We start from the raw sequence: 16,569 nt of genomic DNA, 5'->3' as shown, positions 1-16,569 counted from the left end.
AAAAAAAAAAAAAAAAAAAAAAAAAAAAAAAACCATATAGTATAATAACAAATTAATATTGTTTATTTTAAATTGTGAAAGGTATATCTACAACTTATTCATTTTGATTATTTTATCAGACCATCAGAAACTTAGACACAACATACATGATAGAAATGTTATTTTCTTGTGTTCTGTTTGAAAAGACTAATAATTACTTTGACAGTGAGATTGAGCAGTTTTTCTTTTTGAAAAGTCCTTTTTGAAAAAGGGTCTTTTGTTCTTGAATTTGACTTGAGGAAAATTTCACATAGGAAGCAAACCCTTAAGCCGCTGTGTGCTTACTGTGTACATACAGTGGTCTTTGGTGGGATACACTAGAGAAGAAATTTCTACTTTCATGGTACTAATATTCTTGCAGAATATGTTTAATAAATAGTTTGTGATTGGGTGCTCTAGAGAACCAACTTAGGTCAACAGGCTTGGGGGCAAGCACCCGAACCAGCAAAATTGTCTCATAAGTCTCATACAAACATTTCAAAGCTCAAGATGCAGACTGGAGAAATGGCTCCATGGTTAAGAGCACTAACTGTTCTTCCAGAGGTTCTGGGTTCAATTCCTAGCACCTACTTGGTAGTTTACAACGGTTTTTAAAAAAAAGTTCTACACAGTCTCCTCTTACATAGTGGTTTAAAATGTGTGGGTATATGCACATGTCTCCACAAATGTGCAGGCCAGAGCAACACTGTAGGTGAGTTCCCCAGATGCTGACCATCTTTTCCTTTTTCTTTTGATACAATAGTCACTGATAATTGTCCTGGGGCTGGCTAAGCAAGCCAGAACCCTGGGGTCTGCCTATCCCTGCCAATCTAGTGTCTCTAGAATTGGAAGACTGTTTGATTTTCCATTTATTTTTAGGTGTGGGTTTTGGCAGTTGAACTCAGTTCTCTCTGCTCTCTAAAAGTTCATCAGAAACATAGCTTATAGTGTTCCTTTTTAAGTAATTTGTTCCTGGATAACTAAAAAATTAGAGGGCCAGAGAAATGGCTCAGCACTGACTGTCCTTCCAGAGGTCCTGAGTTCAATTCCCAGCAACCATATGGTGGCTCACAACCATCTGTAATGGTACCCAGTGCCCTCTTCTGGTGTGTCTGGAGACAGTGTACTTATATCCATACAATAAATGAATCTTTTAAAAAACTAATTAGAGCAAAACTAAAAAAAATCTCCAGAGGTAGCAACATTTACGTTTTCTTAAGTGTTTTTCATAAAGAAAAAATTTAAATGAGTTGTATAAATGTCAAGTGGTGTGGAAACAAAAAGAGGCAATTATTTGTGCTTATCTTGTGTCAGAAGTACCCTTCAGTGTCTACTTAGAGGCCTTCACAACTAATAAGTGTTCATTTTTATATTTGAGAATGAGAGTTTCTTAGTAACAGTTGAGTCTAGTAATCTAGTCATTTTTATTACTACATTTATTTTGCATATATCAAAATGTGTGTATTATGTGTATGTGAGTGTTTTGCCTGCATGTATGTATGTGAGCCACACGTATGTCTGGTGTCTGAAAAGGGCTTCAAATTCTCTGGAACTTCAAATTACAGATGTACTTGGAATATAACCCAGATCATCTGCAAGAGCGTAACCACTGAGCCATCTCTCCACACTGCATGCTGAGTTGTAAAATGTTAGTATGGGGCCAGCGAGGTCATTTAGTGGGTTAGGGTGCTTGCTGCCAACCATGATGACCTAAATTGGGTCTTCAGGACGTCCATGGTAGAAGTGATTCGTGTGAGTTATCCTCTGATGTACTTATAGGCATGCACACACACATGCACATGTAAATAAATAAAGTAAAAATAAAATTTAATCTTAGCATATCTAAATGTATGGCTTAGGGTTGATAATTCTCTTTGGAGTGAATCTTTACTTTTAGGAAACTTTTGGAAAACACTTAGAAAAATCAAAGAAAAGTATGTTTAGAATATTCTAGGCAACCCCTTTTACCCCCAAATCAAAAGTTAATCCAAGTTTTGAGTTTGAGATGTGTGTATGTATATGTATATTATATATATATTTACTAAGCTACTTTTTTCCTTGTATGCATATAACAGTTTTTTATATATTGTCATCTTGTGTATATATCTTGCATATTTCCCTAATATTTAAAAAATGTTTTTAACTTTAGCTATCACTTTGTTGTTGTTGTTGTTGTTGTTGTTAACTGTTACATACTTGTTCAGATTCTCCATGCTGTTCCTGGATATGCCTCCTAATGAGGTGAGGCTGGGAGATAGGGTAGAAACAGATTAAGAGCCCAAGTTCTTATTAGGCTAGTCACATACTTTAGTGTGATTCTTTTTAGAGCATTTAAAAAAAAAAAATCCAGGCTGGAGAGATGGCTCAGCGGTTAAGAGCACCAACTGCTCTTCCAGAAGTCCTGAGTTCAAATCCCAGCGACCACATGGTGGCTCACAACCATCCATAATGAGAGACAGTAAAATAAAATAAAATAAAATAAAATAAAATCCTCCTGTTTGAATGATGTCACAAGGAATGCTATGATAAAATATTTTTACCTGATTTAATTTTATATGCTTTTGTTGTTTGTCTGAAACTAAGTAGGTTATGCTGGCCTTGAACTTCTGATCCTTAAACTTTCACATAAAAAGTGCTAGAATTACAAGTGTGCACTATTTTGCCTAATATTTGTACTTAATACTTTACTTTTTGGTTTTATTATTTTATACACATGACTTTTGCTTGCATTTGTGTATGTATACCTCATTGTATTCCTGATGCCTACAGAGCCCAGAAGACAATGTCATATCCTTTGCAACTAGAGTTGTAGCTGTTTATGGGCTACCATGTGGATGCTTGGAACCAAACTCAGGTCTTCCGCAAGAGTAGCAAGTACTCGTTTTAATCATGTATATTACATGCATGTCTATGTGAGGGTGTCAGATTAGAGACTGTTAGGAGGTTCCATGTGGGTACTGTGAAATGTACCCAAGTCTCTCAAAGAGCAGCCAGTATTCTTACCTCTCCAATCCCTGTTCTGAAGAACTTTTCTAGGCTGCCATAAGAAGATAACACCAATTGCACAAATTGAGTAGCTTAGAACCATAGGCACAATGTCTTTTCCAAGTTCTGGAGGCTAGAAATTGGAATATTCACCAACCATTCTCTGTCTGATTTCATAGAAGAGAGTAATTTCTTTTCTTTCTTTCTTTGGTTTTTTGGTTTTTTCGAGACAGGGTTTCTCTGTGTAGCCCTTGCTGTCCTGGAACTCACTCTGTAGACCAGGCTGACCTCGAACTCAGAAATCCACCTGCCTCTGCCTCCCAAGTGCTGGGATTAAAGGTGTGCGCTACCACGCCCGGCGAGCGTCATTTCTTGCCCTTTCCTAACTTATTGTTCCTGCTGCCAGTCCTTGGCTTTCTTTGGCTTGTAACTACTGCTTCACTCGTTGTTGCCTGTCTTCACATGGCTAACTATTTCTTATATCCAAATTTCCTAGTAAAATACAGCTGTTTGGAGACTAGAGATGACTCAGAGAGTAAAGGCACTTGCCATACAAGCCTGGTGTCCTATGTCTTAGAATCATGAAAAGCTTATTGGGGAGATCCAACTTCCGAGAGTTGGCCTTTCTTTTAAGTATGGCATGTACAGTAATACATACCATGCACGCACACAACTTAAATAACTAAAAATATACATAGAATATTATATTTATGGTCCACACTAAAGGGTATGTTTTCACTTGATGTCATCTGCAAAGATCCTATTTTGAAATAACTGTACAGCCTCAGGTTCTCAGCATGAATTTTGTAGGGGTACTCTGAGCTCAGCTTAGCAGATAAATCTTATTTGGTTTTTTCGAGACAGGGTTTCTCTATGTAGCTCTGGCTGTCCTGGAACTCACTCTGTAGACCAGGCTGGCCTCGAACTCAGGAATCCGCCTGCCTCAGCCTCCCAAGTTCTGGGATTAAAGGCGTGCGCCACCACCGCCCAGCTAGCAGATAAATCATAAAACTTAATCCAATGATACAGTAATGTGAACTTTTTTTTTTTTAATTGCACTGTAATAATAGAGTCCTTGTTTGGAAGAAGTATGCTAGGCCCTTTTCTACTAATTTTAATATTATCCATATTTGTTTTAATTAATTAGTTTGATTCTGGGGATTGAATTCCTGACCTTTACATGTCCTGGACAAGCACTAACATTGTGCTATCTATCTATGTTCTTACTAATTTACCCAGGCTGTTGAGTTGTAAACTTGTCTCTGGGTAGGAGATTAGGGGACATGGAAGTATTTTCTGTAGATTAGCATCAGTTTTCTTATATTTTTGGGCAGACAATTAGTGAGCTCAGGTTTTTCAACTCACTGTGTAACCAAGGATGACCTTAAATGATCCTCCTGCCTCTGCCTCTCAAGTACTCAAGTTAAAGTTGTCTGCTATAATATTTGGCTTTTTAGTTTTCTTTTTTAAGGTGGAACTGTGTTACGTGTTTAGGATTTTTATTTGTTTGCTTGTTTTCTTTTTTGTTTGTTTGTTTTGGTTTTGGTTTTCGAAACAGGGTTTCTCTTGTGTAGCCCTGGCTGTCCTGGAACTCACTCTGTAGACCAGGCTGGCCTCAAACTCAGAAATCCACCTGCCTCTGCCTCCCAAGTGCTGGGATTAAAGGTGCGTGCCATCACTGCCTAGCCGGACTTACCTTTCTTAAAAGTTATCTATTATAGGGCCTGGTAAGACTCTGAGCAGTTAAGCATTGACTACTGTTCTTCCTAGATTTTGATTCCCAGCACTACATAGGAGGTCACATCCATCTATAACTCCAGTCCCAAGGCATCAAATACCTTCCAAAGGTATTGTACTCAAGTGATGCCTAGACATAGATTCAAGCAAAATACTCAGCCGTATATATAAAATAAAAATAAATTTAAAAAATTAAAAACTTTCAAGTAATCTATTCCCCCAAAAAAGGAATCATTTGAGGACTACTTTTGTTATTGCTGTTGGTTCACACACACATCACACACCCCGAACGTTATAGGGTTCAGATACCAATTTCTGTTCTATCAAAAGTTAGCTGTTACCTTCTAAGACTTTATGTACTTCATAGTCCCAAAAGTTCCCTTTGGAAATAATTTTTTTTGTTGTTCTCTGACAAAAGTACATCTCGTGTAGCCTCCTACTCTTTTATATGCTGTGGTAGCATTATTTTTGTTTGGGGAACAGTCTTGCCTTGAAGGAGGACCTTGAACTTCTGCCTCCTGAGTGCAGCCCCAGTTAGTTTGTATTGCACTCGGGGTCTTAAGCACGCTATGTTATTGTTTGGATTTTCCTAGGTCAGATAGCTCCCTCTCACTCCTTTTCATAAGATGCTTTTTTTGTCTTAGAAAGGGGAAAACAATGTGTTTTCAATCAAAGTTTTATGTAAGGTTCCATAGAGAGGTGCATTTTCTATGAGATAGCTTTCAGGTGAAATACTCTTTAGAGAAGCTAGGATAGGAGATGTAACAGCAAAAATGTAGAGAAGTTCATGTATGTTCATCTAAGCTTCAGATGGTTAGAGGTTGATAACAAACACATAAATTTAAATAATCTTTAACTATTTTCTTTCTAACACATTCTTTTTTTTTTTGAATGTATGTAGTGAAATTTTAGTTTAATCCCAGGCGTAGAGAGGCAAGGCTGATCTTTTAAGTTTGAGGCCAGAATGGTCTGCAGGAGTGAGTTCCAAGACAGCCAGGGCTACATTGAGAAACCGTCTTGGTGGAAAAAGAAAAAAACTAAAAGCATTGAAACCTGGATACAAAAAGGTAACTAAGCCAGGCATAGTGGGTTTAGGTCTGTAATTCTAGTACTTAAAGAGGCTGAGGCACAAAAATTGCCTCAAATTTGAGGCTATCCTGGGCTATGCACAAACACATGCATGAACATATACACACACCAATTTTAATAAAAAGATGGAAGGAAGGTGTATTTTTATTTTCAACCTGTAAACCAATTGAGCTTCCCATCTTATCTGTGTTATTAGGTGTCATGGACGACTTTGTCTCATCTGTCTTGGTTCTTGAGAGTTTGTAGTGGATTCTGGTTTGCCTGCATTTGAGTAGGGAAGCTTGAGCTTCTTGAGCATGATATTGTGGAGTGACTCTATGATAGGGGGCAGTCTATAAAAGCAGGACTTAACCTGGATGGCTGTGATGGTACATACCTTTAATTCCAATTCTCTGAAGGCTGACCTAGAAGGAAGATTATGATTTTAGAACCAGCATAGTCTGTATTTCAAAGCCTTATCTTGATTTGACCATTTATCACTTTTCCAGTCCTTCAGCCTCATGAGAATTTCATTTGTTTGTTTTCTGAGTTGGGTCTCATATCCCAAATTGGCCTTGAACTGGAACCCCTAATTTTGTCCCTCCTTCCAAGTTCCGACGTTACCATCATGTCCAGTTTAGATGGCAAAATTTCAAAAACGATACAGAACTCCTACTTTTTTACAAAAAGGTTTTACTTTCAAATGGCAGGGTTTAGGAGGTCGATTTTTATGCTTACTGAATTAAGGAAGAGAATATTTTCAAGATTTTGTTTTTTGAGACAGTTTTACTATGGGCCAAAAAAGTGACCTTGAGTCTGTGGCCTTCATCTTTCGTCATCTTCCTCAATGCTGTGATGTTGAGTATGCGGCACCAAATTCAGATGGAAGTTTCTCTTAAATGGAGAAACTTTATGCTACTTTGTATTAAATTTGAAAGCTATTGTCTATATACACACTTATGGTAATGTTTTCCAGTATCTGTTTTTATGGTTTCATAATGGACTTTTTCATGTACTAGAGATTGAACTTAGAGACCCTCACACCAAGCACAGACTAACTACACTTATCCTTAGCGTGTGATTTTTGAAACTAATAAAAATTTTTAGTATCAACCTAGTGTGGAATCTCATTTCCCCAGAGGTAAATGTTGTCCCATATGAATTACTGGCCTCTCTTTTTTTCTTAGGGCTCTTTATTTTTTATCTAGTGTGTCCCAAGACCCATTCTAGTATATTCAGATATCTCTCTTGCAGGGAGAATATAGGGGGACTTTTTTTCCCCTTAAGATTTATTTATTTATTCATTCATATATTTATGTATGTGAGTATACTGTCGCTGTCTTCAGACACACCAAAAGTGGGAATTGAACTCAGGACATCTGCAGAAGTAGTCGGTGCTCTTAATGGCTGAGATATCTCCCCATCCCAGTTTAGTAATTGTTTATACACATATAACTGAAACCCTTCCGTTAATGATGTTAATCTAATAAAGTGTAGTTTATAATGTATCAGTCAAAATAAAATATACTAGTTGGGTAAGATTCTAGGTCAGAATAAAAAGGGTGACATAAGGCAAGCTTTGTAGGTGAATTAGAGTAAAAAAAGGTGGATGATATGTCCAAATCTGTTTTTAAATTTACACTTATTAATGAGTGTTTACACACATGCTGCAGAGATAACTTGTAGGCAAAAAAAAAAAAAAAACAACTCATGGAGTCAGCTTTCCTGTTTTACTGTGTATATTATGGGGGCATAGCAGCAAGCTCCTCTACTTACTGAGCCATCCCTCTGGCTCAGTTTTGAATCCTAACATCTTACTGAAATTGTGCTACTCCTCAGCTTTTTGTTGAAGCCTTTTGACAGGGTTAGAATCCAGGACCTTTGTTGGGTGGTGGTGTTCACCTTTAAACCTTCACTGGGGTGTTGGGGGCTGGGGTACAGAAGCAGGTGGATCTCTGAGGACAGCCAGTGCTACAGAGAAAAGCAAAACAAATAAGCAAAAAAGAATCCAGGGCCTTGCACGTGCTGTAATGCTGCTGCAACGCTGCTGCTTTTCAGGCTAGTTTAAACCATAGGATAAGGGAAAGGCCTCTGGTTAAACTTGGTAGTTTATACCACTCACACTGTTTTTCTACTCTTTGTCCTACAGGGGTTGATAGTCCTTGGGGAGGCACCTTTCCCAGATCATACAACAGACTTACTTTCACTTAGTTCTGAGGTGAAGACAGATCATGGGAGAGATAAATTGGTAAGTATAAAAGATAGAAAAGGGGAAAGAAAAAGTTAGCTTTCAATAGGTCAAGAAACTAAAGCCACATATAAAGTTCCAGAGTAGTGGTTGGATCGGGCATATAGGTATAACACACTCATACAGTTTAGTAGGATAACTGTTCTGGATCAATATAATTAGAGTCGAGGGGAGAGAGGAGGCTCTTAAACACGTTGAAGCAAAGAGGGTAGCCACATTTTGCATAAGACAGAGAGAGAGAATAAAGTTTCGAGACAGAGGGCTTGTCAGTTATGCACAAAGCTCTGGTTCGTAGCACTGCATAAACCAGGTGTGGTAGTGCTCACCTCTAGTTCTAGAGGAGTATCAGAATATCGCTCATGTTTTTGCTTCATGTTTTTGCTACATGGTGAGTTTGAATCAAGGTTAAAAAATATGGACCCCTATCTCAAACATTTAAAAAAAAAAAGTTGGATTAGGAATGCTTAGTCTTCAATGGGACATCTGTGTTGCACCCCCAACCCCCGTCCACAAAGGCTCAAAGAAACAGATCCTTGGGGAAGAAGGGTATAAAGGTTGTAAGAGCCAGAGATGGTGGATAGCAACTACAAAACCAGTCTTCCAGTCACAGCAGGGAAGTTGCACTTGTAAAATGGTTATGACAGTATGCACAAGATGTATACAGACTCTACCCAGACAAAATACCAGCATAGAAAGGGAAGTTGGGCACAAAATCCTACCTCTAGCCAAGGAGCTACTGCCCACTAATAGCTGCTGAGAGGGAGTTAGTTTTTTCTAGTGGAAGGCCATATATGCAGAAGTATAAAAGAAGCACAATTAGACCTTTTTTTGGAGGGGGAGGGGGTCTCGAGACAGGATCTATCTTATGTAGTCCTGGCTGTTCTGGAACTCACTATGTAATCCAGGATGACCTTTAACACACAGAGATCCTCCTGCTTCTGCCTCCCAGGGTGCTTGGATTAAAGGCAGGCATCAGGAGTCACGGCTAGGCTTTTTTTAATTAAGACACAAAGTTGGATGTGGAGGGAAGGGAAGAGATGAAATGAGTGTGCATGTGCATGTGTGTGAGTGTGATCAGAACACATTGTACAAAAAATTCCCAACAAAGAACAAAGGGAAAAATTTGGGATTAGACATTTTTACCATAGAAATACCAAAAATGGTTTTGTGAATGGTTTTTATTTCATAATGAGAATAAGTGTCTTAATAATCTTTGATTTATAGTTCTAGTTCAAATCTTTTCTTTATCCTTTTTCCTTTCTCTTGGCACAATTTATTCTAGATTCTAAGAGTACCCATTTTTTTTTACTTTTCATCTTTCCCTTTAAAAAATACTGACTTTGAAACTTCAGACTTCCTTAATTTTTTTTTTTCCTTTTGGCTATGCTTCTTAAAATTTGAACATAAAGTTCTGGTTGGTGGTGGTGTTTTTGTTGTTGGTGTTGTAAGTGAAAAGGGGTTTGCTTTATCTGCAATCAAAAAAGACTTTGCTATTTATGTTCTATTATTAGTGTTAACTCGTAATCTGGTGGAAACCAGTAAGAGTTTAGATGTTTAAATCCTGGAAAGGTCTTTATCTAGCTTTGCTGGGTTTGGTTCTGCTTGCTGTTGTTGAGACTGGGTCTTACAAACTTTCTCAGGCTACCTTTGAACTCTGTTACTTTTCTGTTGCTGTGATCAGATAACCTGATGAAAAGAATGATCCCAGTTCCAGGAGGCAATATAGGTCATGGCAGGGAAGTTGGGGAGCTTTTGATGTAACTAGTTACACATCAACAGTCAAGAAGCCAGTAGGTATGAATGTTGGTGCTCAGTAAGTTTTCTCCTTTTTGTAATCTAGGACCCTTTTTCAGGGGATGGAGACACTAGTTAGCCTACTTTATATGATTCCTCACACATAGGCCTATTCAGCCCACAAGAAACGTTATCTTTAGGGTTTCGAGAGATGGCTTAGTGGTTAGGACGTGCGCTGCTCTTCTAATCAGTTTCCAGCATCTATATGGTGGTGGCTCACAACTCCATTCTGAGGGGATCTGGTGCCTTCTAGTCTGTGCAGGCAATGCATGCACATGGTATACAGACATGCAAGCAAGACACTTATACACATAAAATAAAAATGAATAAATATTAATACTAAAAGGAGAGCAAAAATAAGATAAACAATAAAAATCAAAAGTGAAGTCTGTCTTTTGGAAAGATAGTTAATAAATCATTACCAATACAAAAGAGAAAAGGTAAAAATTGCCAACATGAATAAGGGCTGTTACTGCAGATTTCACAAATAACATCTTATAAACATCTTAACACTACTACTTCTTCAGCTACCTAGATGAAATACTCAGACTCTCTAAGATACAGGTTACTGAGATTCACCAAATGCAGCCATTCCTGGTTATCCTTTAATCTTTTCTTCTTTTACCCATTCCCATCAGTGTTTGCATATAACTATTAAATATCTCCATATGTTCTTATCTCTTAAATAACATTTAGATACATAATATAAATTATGGAACTACATTGTACTTTTGGACGCATAACAATCATGAAAGTGTGAATGTTCACTACAGATAAGTTCATCTATTTTCTGTTCATTTTGTTTGATTCACTCTTTTGAGATGGAATTTGTATAGTGAATTGCCATATTTTTTATTTTTAAAAAAATGAATTTGTATTGTCAGACCTTGTAAAGCTAATTTGATAAGTACTGAGTATCCAAAATCTGATGAAAAAAAGTAGAAGGAAAATTTTCTATTACTGTTCTTTCTGAACATATAAACAGAAAAAAACACTCAACAGCATTGTAGCAAATCAAATGAATGCTTATAATAGCATGTGTCATAAACAACAAAATGGTTTCTACTGATGCATCATTAGAGTTGGCGGCCAACTAGAGTAATATGATAGCCTGTGCTAGAAAACAAACCAGGCCTTGAGTAATGGCTCAGCCAAGAAGAGTGCTTACCGTTGAGTCTGATGACCTGAATTTAGTTCTTAGGACTCACATGGTGGAAGAAAAGAACCCCACACACACACGGTTTATCTTATGGCTTCCACATATGGACCATTGTTGTGCATCATCCTACACACAAATAAGTGAAGTTTAAGATGTTTACAAAACTAAAATTGTCAGCAAACTGTGACTCCTCAGAAAATGTTTATTCAATGTCAATGCTTCTTGGTAAAACCGTGCATTTTCGCCTATGTAGAAGAAGAAATATTGCAAAGGCATTCTATTTTGTCATAAGTAGAATATAAAGCATTCAAATTAGAAAAGACAAAAGCAAAACTGACATTTGAAACTTTATGAAGACGCCATTAGACCTTTTGTATGTAAGTCTTAAGATAAAAGATCAATGTATTAGGCTGGAAAGATAGCTCAGCGGTTAAGAGCACTAACTGCTCTTCTGGAGGTCCTGAGTTCAAAACCCAGCAACCACATGGTGGCTCACAACCATCCATAAGATCTGATGTGTGTCTGAAGACAGCTACATATAATAATAATAAATCTTTGGGCTGGAGTGAGCAGAGGTCCTGAGTTCAGTTCCCAGGAACCACATGGTGGCTTACAACCATCTGTACAGCTACTGTGTAACCATAAAATAAATAAATCTTTAAAAAAATCAATCTATTAAATTCATTTGACCTGGGTAGTGTTGATATATGCCTTTATTTCCAGCACTCAAGAGGCAGAAGCAGGCAGAACTCTGATGCTGAGCTAGAGCTACCCAAAGGAACTCTTAGAGAGAGAGAGAGAGAGAGAGAGAGAGAGAGAGAGAGAGAGAGAGAGAGAGAGAGAGAGAGAGAGAGAGATAAAGCTGAGTGTATAATTGTACATACGTGTAATATCACATGCTAAGTTGTAGAAGATCAGGCGCTCAGGACCAGTGTTGACTATACAGTCAGGCTGACCTGTGATGCATGAGATTATTTCCCAATTTAAAAATAAAAAGCCAGAATAGAGATAATAGCACATGTGTTTAGTTTAGTCAGTTACTTTTTATCAAATCATCAAGTGTTAGGTTAATTCATTTTGGGTGAGGGATGTGGTTCAGTGGTAGAAGAATCCTTGCCTAAACTTGGCATGAGTCCCTGAATTTGATAACTTTTATTTGATACTATAAAAAAATTAATTTAATATATAATTAAAAACAAAATCGAGAATACTTGAAAATATGGAATATTCTAAAGAAGGATTTCACATACCTATATCACAAGGTTTTCATTAAGAAAATAAAGGTATGGGCCTAGAAAGATGGCTAAGTGGTTAAGAGAACTTACTGCCCTTGTAGAAGAGCCTGGTTCAGTTCCTAGCAACCTATATCAGGTGGCTTAAAACCCCCTCCAACTTCAGTTCCAGAGGATCTACAGCCCTCTGGCTTCTATGGCCACCTATACAGTATGATACAAATTAACTTATGCAAGCACCTATAATGACTTGAATCTTTCAAAAAACTATTTACCACTACATAGGGTAATTTGTGTTCATATATAATAACCCTTATTTGAGGAAATCTGTAAAGAAATTTTACAAATTGTTTTGAGTCAGTATAGCTGTGTGTAGGTCAAGTTAAGCAACAGATTCTAAGTCCCACTACTTCAGCCTCCAAAGTGCTATGATTATAAGAACTATTGTGACATTCAATAATGTCCTTTTCGTTCAGTTATTTTATTTTATTTAGCATGATAGAGCGTATGTTTTCTTGTATGCTTTTCATCTTTTATATTGAACCTCTCATTATTTTATATTCTAATGAATCACTTCTTAGCTCAAAGACCCCCAACATCTCAGTGATACTTAGCATAGTTTGGGGTTTTTGTTCTTTCAAATATCATTTTGGTTTTATGTATGGTGCCCTTGCTTGTGTGCAGGGGTTATAAGACAACTTTGCAAATTTGGTTCTCTCCAACTTTATGTAGGTGCAAGGGAACTGAACTTAGGTCATCAGGCTTTTGTACCAAGTGCCTCTACCAGCTGAGCCATCTGATATTTAAGATAGTTTTAAGTGAAAACAGCAAATACTATTTGCTACATATAAGGTGTACCAGTCATTCCTACAAACTTAGCACTTTAGCCAGGATATTATCCTAAATGGAAATCAAAGACTGTAAAAATTGCACACCCACTGAGTTACTTATCTGGTATCAGTTTAAGCGCATTTGAAAATGTAGTCACACACCTCACTGCACTTTACTTTTTGTGAGTTAACTATGGAGACACATGTTCACGGCTGGCCTCTTTTCATCTGCCTGAGAATGAACTTAAGCTTCTTGAATACCTCACACTGCAGTGATAGCAAGTATGTAGCACCATGTCTGGTTTATATGGTGTTAGTAGCTAAACCAGGGGTTTACATCCCTTGAATTACTTACTATTTTCAGAATTTCAAAAGGAATAATGTTACTATGGATCAATATTTCCCATCCAGTTTCTATCCCTGTTACTCAGTTTGCCTTGTAATTTTCATGTTTGTCAGGGGATAACTAACCCAAACTAAACTATTAAATGTTTTAGCTAAACAAAAGTGATGTGTATAAGAAAATGATATTTCAAGAAGATAGGGTATCGTGACTGGTTTTGTTTTCATATTTTGGCCACACCAACCTTGAATTCCAAGCAATCCTCCCTCCTTAACTTTCCAGATGCTGAGATTCTAAACATACTTCTCAGGACATTGGTTCTTAGATCCTTCCTTGTCCCCTGCCCCCAATACACCCCATAAAACCTCTACTTAATATTATTTTTTTCTTCGAGGCTTTTTGTCACATTTCTTTGGTTTGGGTAAGAGAGCAAATTATTAATTCCAGTGCCTGCCTTTTCTATCACTGTGTTAATTATTTTATGCCTTATACCTGATTGTTTCAATAAAAGAAATGCAAAGTGAGTACTGCTTTATAAAGTAGCTTCAAACCACAGAATACCAGAGAAACAAAGGACAGCAAACCAGGCAGTGGTGGCTTACGCCTTTAATCCCAGCTCTTGGGAGGCAGAGGCAGGTGGATTTCTGAGTTCGAGGCCAGCCTGGTCTACAGAGTGAGTTCCAGGACAGCCAGGGCTACAACAGAGAAACCCTGTCTCAAAAAAACAAAAAAAAAAAGAAGAAGAAGAAGAAGATGTCCTCCCTGGTCGTGGGCTCTAGCCGAAGCCATTTTAGACATAATAGTTTATGTTGACCTTTAATTTGATAGGTCCTGCATAAAGCTTTGTGGAATTTCTTAAGATTAACAAACCTTGGGTTGGTGAGATGGCTCAGTGGATAAGAGCACCGACTACTCTTCTGAAGGTTGTGAGTTCAAATCCCAGCAACCTCATGGTGGCTCACAACCACCCGTAATGAAATCTGACACCTTCTTCTGAATAATAATAAATAAATCTTTTAAAAAAAAAAGGATTAACAAACCTCGGAACATAACAGTATATGATTAGCATGATATTGCTCTGAGTCAGATTATTTTTCTGTCAGTAACTAGCAGGCATATTATAGCAACAGTATAAAATAACTGGCAGGGATGGAACAAAATGGCTGCAGCTATGCTAGAGAGACAGACCTCAACAGTAGTACCATTTATTCTGCCAAGTGTCAGAAGGGACAGGTAGGCTGATGGTTGTGAGTTTGAAGCCAGTCTGATGACCATATAACAAGTTCCAGTATAGCCAGGAATATATATTGAGATCCTGTGTCAAAAAACAAAGATAAAATGACCCTTCAGTCTCTCTTCTAAGGAAACCTTAATTAAATGGAGAGTCAATATTGGTAACTTATTCAACATTTAGACACAAAAATTCAGAATTTTATGCTGAAACATTTTTTAAATTTTATTTTATTTCTGAGACCATATTCTTACTACATAACCCAAGCTGGGCTTCAGTTCCTATGTAATCCAGGCTAACCTGTAGCTTGAAATCTTCCTACTTCTGCCTCACAGCACCATATGTGGCTATGTTTTAGACGGATATGAAATTGCCTCTTTGCACCTACAAACAGTCTTCTGAAGCAAACAGCCGTACATCCTCTAGTTAATAATAACCTAAACTTTAAATTTTTCTCATTTTTTTTCATGGTGCCCCCACCCCATATTTGTTTTGTTTGGGGTTTAGAGAGTAAGATTGGGTGGTGGGGACTGGGTTTCACATAGCTGAGGATGCCCTTGAACTCTTGGTCCTCTTGCCCCTTCCAAATGCTGCAGAGGCCTGCACTATTGATTCCCATTACTTTCTCTTGCTATAATATTTGTTTGCACTTTTTCAGATTCCTTGCAGATAATAAATCTTCACAAGCATTTCAAAGACTATTTGGGCTTATCTGGTTCTGTTTCTGTGACCTGGTTTGATTGTGTAGTTCAGTATGGCTTGACTCTTGATATTTCTGCCTCTGCTTCCCAGGTGCTTGGATTATAGGCTTATGTCTGTGCAAGCCTATATTACCCATTGTAAAGGAAATTTTAAAATAGTTCTTCTCTAATACTGTTTTTATGTATATTTTTAATCATAATTATTTATGTGCATGGGTGTTTTGTTTGTCACGTGTGATACATATTCACAGAGACAAGAAGAATGTGTCACATCCCTGTAACCATAGTTAAAGCAAGACTGCTAGCTGCCATATGGGAACTCAGGTCCTGTAGAACAGCAGCCAGTGTTTTCTCATGTTGTGGTGACCCCCAACCGTAAAATTATTTTTGTTGCTACTTCATAACTGTAACATTGCTAGTATTTTTAATCATAATGGAAATATCTATTTTCCAGTGGTTTTAGGGGTGACCCCTGTGAAAGGTTGTTCGACCCCCAAAGGGTTCTTACAGGTTGAGAAACACTGGGTTAGGATATACTAATCCACAGCACCAGGAGTGAGGGTGGTGTGGGAACTCTGCTACCGTGGATCATTGATCTAGTAAGTGCATCTTAGCAATTACAAGAAATTCAGAATACTCCAGAGCTAGTTCTGAGGGTAAAGAATCAGAAACTACAATCACTGTCTTTATGTGTTTTTTTTTTCTGCAACTCCAGAATCAATGACTAGCTGCATTCCTGTCTTTATTGCCTATAATTCAAAGATATGATTGACACTCAGACTCACTCACTTCAAGCTCCATTGGTTGTTTCTAGTATGAGAAACCGTCTCAGGTAGCCCATCTTACAAGTGATGTCTGTTTCTCCTGCCTTTACCTCCCAGCTGGTGCATTATCACCGGACTCCTAGCTCTCTTATCTTTTTGAGGTATTTATAACCTGTAAATAGAAAAATTTGTTTTATATTTAATGGAGTTCCCTTAAACAGCTTCCTTATTTGTATTCTAAATATATATTTGATTTCTTTAAAGGTAGTTGTTAGTCTAGCATGCACAAGATTCTGGATTTGATACTTAGAACCAGATAGAAAATAAAATAGTAGCAGATGATTACATTCATTTGAAGTCTGTATGTATGTGCACAGGTGGGTGCATACGTGTATGCATGTAAGTGCTGAGGCAAGAGGCAACATCAGATGTCCTAGTAACTACTTTTTTTTTTTTTTT

The 16,569-nt window shown here is 37.5% G+C and overlaps 1 protein-coding gene and 1 long non-coding RNA gene across 11 annotated transcripts in view; one reads left to right on the top strand and one right to left on the bottom strand.

Annotated features, from left to right (window-relative positions):
• Positions 1–16,569, top strand: part of Kansl1 (KAT8 regulatory NSL complex subunit 1) — a 134,048-nt gene that overhangs the window by 93,952 nt on the left and 23,527 nt on the right. For 7 of the 10 annotated variants that reach the window (XM_031350965.1, XM_031350972.1, XM_031350964.1 and 4 more), the window contains one exon: positions 7,958–8,056. The exons of the other annotated variants lie outside the window; for them this stretch is intronic. In XM_031350965.1, the coding sequence (XP_031206825.1) occupies positions 7,958–8,056 (99 nt within the window). The remainder of the gene's footprint in view (positions 1–7,957; positions 8,057–16,569) is intronic. 10 annotated transcript variants of the gene reach the window in all.
• LOC116076903 overlaps positions 14,590–16,569 on the bottom strand; it is a 4,343-nt gene continuing 2,363 nt past the window's right edge. Inside the window, exons 2-3 of the long non-coding RNA XR_004113126.1 lie at positions 16,136–16,282; positions 14,590–14,729 (exon numbers count right to left, since the gene is read on the bottom strand). This is a non-coding gene — a long non-coding RNA (uncharacterized LOC116076903). The remainder of the gene's footprint in view (positions 14,730–16,135; positions 16,283–16,569) is intronic.

Source organism: Mastomys coucha, unplaced genomic scaffold (assembly GCF_008632895.1).
Source record: "Mastomys coucha isolate ucsf_1 unplaced genomic scaffold, UCSF_Mcou_1 pScaffold5, whole genome shotgun sequence".
Lineage (NCBI taxonomy): Eukaryota > Metazoa > Chordata > Mammalia > Rodentia > Muridae > Mastomys > Mastomys coucha.
The sequence above is the reverse complement of the archived record's forward strand: the minus strand, read 5'-3'. Positions and strand labels throughout refer to the sequence as shown.